Source organism: Desmodus rotundus, chromosome X (assembly GCF_022682495.2).
Source record: "Desmodus rotundus isolate HL8 chromosome X, HLdesRot8A.1, whole genome shotgun sequence".
NCBI lineage: Eukaryota > Metazoa > Chordata > Mammalia > Chiroptera > Phyllostomidae > Desmodus > Desmodus rotundus.
Window position 1 is genome coordinate 13765560 of NC_071400.1, and position 5339 is coordinate 13770898.

Consider the following 5339-nt stretch of genomic DNA (forward strand, 5'->3'; position numbering starts at 1 on the left):
GGAGTTTCAAACGCTGTGCCACTCGCTTGGGTTGGCGGAGGTGATTGTTGGGGTCCCCTCTCCCCGCAGCCGGGGTTTCCACGCTAATACCCTTTATCAGACAACCCGACATATGGGTTACTGCCCAGTGCCGAGTCTCGAAGTTCCGGTTAGCAAGGCTGTAAAACAAAAAAGAAGGACGGAATCCGTTAGCAGAGCTTGCTCGCCGCGGAGGCGGTGCGGCTGCACAGCGACAGCAAGCACTCAGTGGTCCTGGCAGGTGCGCAGCCACTGGAGGGGGCCCCATGGTCCGCCCCGAGGACGGCCTCGGCTCCTCTCCGGCCACCGTCCCCCCCCCCCAAGAAACTTTTCTTTCCCTTGGAGAGTCTCCGTGTTGCCATGAAAACGGATTTTCCAAGGGGCCCGACCCTCCCCCTCAGGGGCATCGGACTGGAAAAACCGAAATGGCCAGAGAGCAGAGACAAAAAGGGGCCGCTAAGCGGGGGCCTGGAGCTAGAGAGCCGAGGCCGGTACATCCCCTCAGCCCCCACCCACACTCTCCCGGCACCATCGCCTGTGAGTCCCTTGCCGGGCGCAGGCAGAGGGAAGCTGACTGCTCCAACTCACACCAACCATCTCCGAGCCTCACAGCCTCCTGTGCGCTGTGCTGTCCTGAAGCCTGTCTCCTGCGCAACAGTCCCTGACCCCGCGCATTCCGCTGAGAGAGGGGCTGATTCCAGGGAGAGCTTCTCGGAGCCGAATCCCGGGGCACCTCGGTTGAGCCATGAGTCCCCAAGCCCGCCCGATGCTGGTGATGCCCAGTGGCCGAGCGCTGGCAGCAGAAGCAGTTGGAGGACCTCGTGCAGACAGCAGAAATCTTTGCATGGTCGCCTTGGGATGGGGCATCGGTCGGCCCTGAGAGGGCTGTAAAGTTGTTTTCTAAAACCCCGTGGGCGCCCCTCTGCCCCTTCCCCCCAATCCTGCTCAAGTGTCCCCTCCCCCCTCTATCACTTCCCAGAGTTTCGTTCTTTCAAACTTTTTGAGACCCTAATTGGTGGTATCTGAGTGGCTCTCCGGGACTCCCGCCTCCTGAATAACTCTCAGCACGTCACTGGGCCCAAGAGGAGCGTGGGGGTGAACGAAAGGGCTCCCCGAACTTTTTTTTTCCAGTGGGGACTAACGGGGACTCCGTGACGATTGGCCAGAGCGCAACACTGGAAAGCTGTCAATCATGGGGGCTCCGGGAGGCAAGGGGCGGACCCTGCCCAACCCTGGGGGAACTGGAGCAGGTATATAAGGGGCCGGGCGAGCGCCCGGCCAGACTGCGAATGCGACCGGTTCGAGACAGCGCATCAGGTGCGAGTGGTCTGCGGGTTCCTGCAGACCTGGAGCGGAGCGCTTCGGCAAGCCTGTCCTTCCCGCCCGACCCGCTGGCCCACCGGCCCCCAAGCGCCCCTCCGACGGAGTCCTCAGGCCTTTTCACGGTGGCCGCTCCAGCCCCGGGAGCGTCTTCTCCTCCCGCCACTCTGGCGCACCTTCTTCCCGCTCCGGCCATGTACAGCCTCCTGGAGACTGAACTCAAGAACCCCGTGGGGCCATCTACTCCAGGATCAGGAGCGGGCGGCCCAGCAGTCCCCGGCGGTGCAGGCAAGAGTAGCGCGAACGCAGCCGGCGGCGCGAACGCAGGCGGCGGCGGCAACAGCGGTGGCGCGAGTGGCGGGGGCGGGGGCAGTGATCAGGACCGCGTGAAACGTCCCATGAACGCCTTCATGGTGTGGTCCCGCGGGCAGCGGCGCAAGATGGCCCTGGAGAATCCGAAGATGCACAACTCGGAGATCAGCAAGCGCTTGGGCGCCGACTGGAAATTGCTGACCGACGCCGAGAAGCGGCCGTTCATCGACGAGGCCAAGCGACTGCGCGCGGTGCACATGAAAGAGTACCCGGACTACAAGTACCGGCCCCGCCGCAAGACCAAGACGCTGCTCAAGAAGGACAAGTACTCCTTGCCCGGCGGCCTGCTGCCCCCCGGCGCTGCCGCCGCCGCCGCCGCCGCCGCCGCTGCAGCCAGCAGCCCGGTGGGCGTGGGCCAGCGCCTGGACACGTACACACACGTGAACGGCTGGGCCAACGGCGCGTATTCGCTGGTGCAGGAGCAGCTGGGCTACGCGCAGCCCGCCACTATGAGCAGCCCGCCGCCGCCCGCGTTGCCTCAGATGCACCGCTACGACATGGCAGGCCTGCAGTACAGCCCCATGATGCCACCCGGCGCCCAGAGCTACATGAACGCCGCCGCAGCAGCCGCCGCCGCCTCGGGCTACGGGGGCATGGCCCCTTCAGCTGCCGCCGCAGCCGCCGCCGCCGCCTACGGGCAGCAGCCCGCCACCGCGGCTGCCGCAGCGGCTGCCGCCGCCGCCATGAGCCTGGGCCCCATGGGTACGGTGGTGAAGACAGAGCCCAGCTCGCCGCCGCCCGCCATCACTTCGCACTCGCAGCGCGCTTGTCTCGGCGACCTGCGAGACATGATCAGCATGTACCTGCCACCCGGCGGGGACGCTGCCGATGCCGCCTCGCCGCTGCCTGGCGGTCGCCTGCACACCGTACACCAGCACTACCAGGGCGCGGGGACTGCCGTCAACGGAACCGTGCCGCTGACCCACATCTGAGCGCCAGCCTGCGCTAGCCACCCCTGCGCCCCCCACCCCACCCTGCACCCCCCAAGTGGGGACGCCTTGTTGTTTAGCTTTGCTTGCCTGGGTCTGTTGCCTTGTACCGAGAAGGGGAGGACAAAGTTTGCTGTAGCTGTCGGGTTTTGTACAAAAACAAAAAAGTCCGGAGCATCGGGTATAGGACTTTCTAGAGCTCGACTGCCCCTCCCTCCCCTTTTGTAGGCTGGAAACCGCTGTGATGTTTGCCAAGAAAAAGCAGCCCTCCTCCTTTTCTGGGGTTCCTGGGTTTTCCGGTTGCATTTGAAAATGTTGTCTCGTTAGTTTACTGTTAGCCGTGGAGTGAGTGAATGGGAGAAACGTACTCTCGGGTGAGGCTGGCCTGAAACCTGCAACGCTCCGTCCCCCAGTCGCGTTGCATCTGTTTTCCTCGTGGGTTTGGGGGAGCTGACCGCGCGGAGTAGCGCGGCAGCTAAGTCCAATGTTAATTTATAGCCAGGTGTGCGTGTGTCTCCCTCCTCGCCGCGCCTGGCCGCGGGACAGTTCGTCCAGTACACATTTACTTTGTTGCGTTGTGATTTCTGCTGTGGTCAATATTTGATATTTCGTCGCCCTAATGTTGTTGGATTTCGTTTGGGTTGTGGGGAAGGGGCTATTTTGTTTGGTGTTTTTCAAGGGTTTACTCTTAATTCTTAAGAGATCAATAAATTTTATAACCAACATAGTGGAGTCCTGATAATTTTCCGGGCCTGAAAGTTTAGGTGCGGGTTGGGGAGTAGGTGGGGGTTGGGGAGGGGACCACCACTGGGCATTACAACCGTTATGCTGTCCTCGGGGCGGGAGGGTCGGAAATGGTTTCTTTTTAATTATTAATAATCAGAAACACAGAGGATCCCAATATTTTTCACCTGAAAGTCCGAGGAGAGAGTAGTTTGGCTTCCTGGGAGCAGCACAGTCTAGCTGAAGCGAACCTCCCGCGGCCACGCACTTGTTGATAGTGCTGAGAGATCAATGAAACGGGCCGAAAAAGAGGCACTTTTACCTTTGTGCACTGGGGCGGGAAGACACTTGAGCCGAGTTGAAATATTTACAAAACGAAAACCCTTTGGAAATCTCAATTATCTTATTACAAATAAGTGGGTTACACGAATCCCTAGCAGCAAATAAATATATTTCAACCGTGGTGGCAGAAGCTGAAGAACCAGCGTTCAACAATAGGTCTGGTTTTTCAAAATACACCCTAGATGTTAAAACATCTGGAAAAGTTCTCTGATGGCTTTTTCTTTTTGACTTGTCAACCCAGTCCACGTACTTGTTTTCTAGAAAAGGCTCCCCCCATCCCAAACCTCAAGCCTGCATTTTTCTCCTCCCCCACCGATTTTCCCCAATCCCTGACCCTTGGCTATGCCTCTGTCCCCCGAAAGGCCTTTCGTTTCGCTCCCTGCCACCCGGCTCCAAGGTATCTGTATGGAGCATAGGAAGAAAACAAATAGAACAGTGTTTTTTTACCGCCTGCTCAGCTGTTTGAGGTGATTTCCTTAATCCCTTTAATCCTGTTACCTCGCCATCCCAGTATATGACTAAACTCGGACTTTGCAATAAGCTCGGCCTGGTGCACTGTTTTTTTTTTTATCGTCATGCACTCCAGACCTCAACTTTCTTTGCTTGAGTTCTGCTAGGACTCTGGACGACAGAATCTCCTGTAAAGTGGTTCGAATTCCACATTTTCAATCGGCTTTGTGCCGGCCAGCCTTTCACCTGAGAGCCCGGGCGGGCTTCATGGGGAGGGGCAGGGACTTTCAACGATTTCGGGGGTCGTGCCCGCTTTTTACACATCACTGCGGATCCTAAAGCCTAAGCTCACCACGCCTCTACAAGAGAGGTCGAGTCTCCCAGGAACGGTAGCGCCATCCCTCCCCCGCAGACGCGGGCTCCTTCCCCCAACCCGTTGCACCCCACCCCACACCAGAAAAGGCTGGGACGGCTTCCTGCGGTGAATTACAGACCCCGGCCCAACACCCGGTGCTCCTCCGGGGCCTGCTGCGTCCCTGCTGAGCAAAGGCGAGGCCTCCAAACCACTGCCTCCTTGCCCATCCCGGGGCCACAGACCTCGGGCCCCTGCAGGCTGGGTCGCGCTGCCGCGCGCTTGGAGCTAACTAAACAGGCTGCCAGTCAGGTGAGGCTCACCTCCCTCTTCGTGCTCCAGTGCCTCAGTGGTGGGAGAAAACGCTTGTCATACCCACACCCCCATTCATATCTTTCACAATGTTTGGGCCTCAGCAAAATACCTGTTCATCAGTTACTCTGGGTTCAAATTGCTAGCAAGTGTGCACACAAGTTTGGTCTGAAATGAGTCCAGGAAAGGGAGGGTGAAAACAAGCAATTCTGCCCCGCTGAGAGGGCGGTGCCAATCGGGAATAAACTGACACTGCTTCTTTCGAACAGTCCATTGTGCGGTTTGCTTCTTAGAAGTGCCAGGGTCACCCTTTCTGTGGGTCTCACATTCTGCTCACTCCCTCTCTAAACATCCGTGGCTTTGTGCTCCACTCGTGTGATTTCCAAATTGCCTCTAAGAGAAAGGATTTCATCACTCAGCACATTTGGAGGATATAGATGAAAGATAATTTTTTTTAAACTTCAGCAATAGGGACCAGAACTGAACGGAATCAGAGTGAAACTTCTATCATCTAGGCCAGA

At 58.4% G+C, this 5339-nt stretch overlaps 1 protein-coding gene across 2 annotated transcripts; it reads left to right on the forward strand.

Annotated features, from left to right (window-relative positions):
- The first annotated feature begins 1259 nt into the window (after nt 1-1259).
- SOX3 (SRY-box transcription factor 3) lies at nt 1260-3362 on the forward strand. 2 transcript variants are annotated; one of them, XM_053917515.1, is made up of 3 exons: nt 1533-1568; nt 1632-2270; nt 2352-2642. In XM_053917515.1, the coding sequence occupies exons 1-3, from the start codon at nt 1533-1535 to the stop codon at nt 2640-2642; spliced, it is 966 nt and encodes a 321-aa protein (XP_053773490.1). The 2 variants fall into 2 exon arrangements, with proteins under 2 accessions (XP_053773489.1, XP_053773490.1); XM_053917514.1 differs by having other exon boundaries at nt 1260-3362.
- The last annotated feature ends 1977 nt before the right edge of the window (nt 3363-5339 follow it).

Coding starts and splice junctions, on each gene's coding strand:
- SOX3 (XM_053917514.1), top strand. CDS start 1,308: ATGCGACCGGTTCGAGACAGCGCATCAGGTGCGAGTGGTCTGCGGGTT.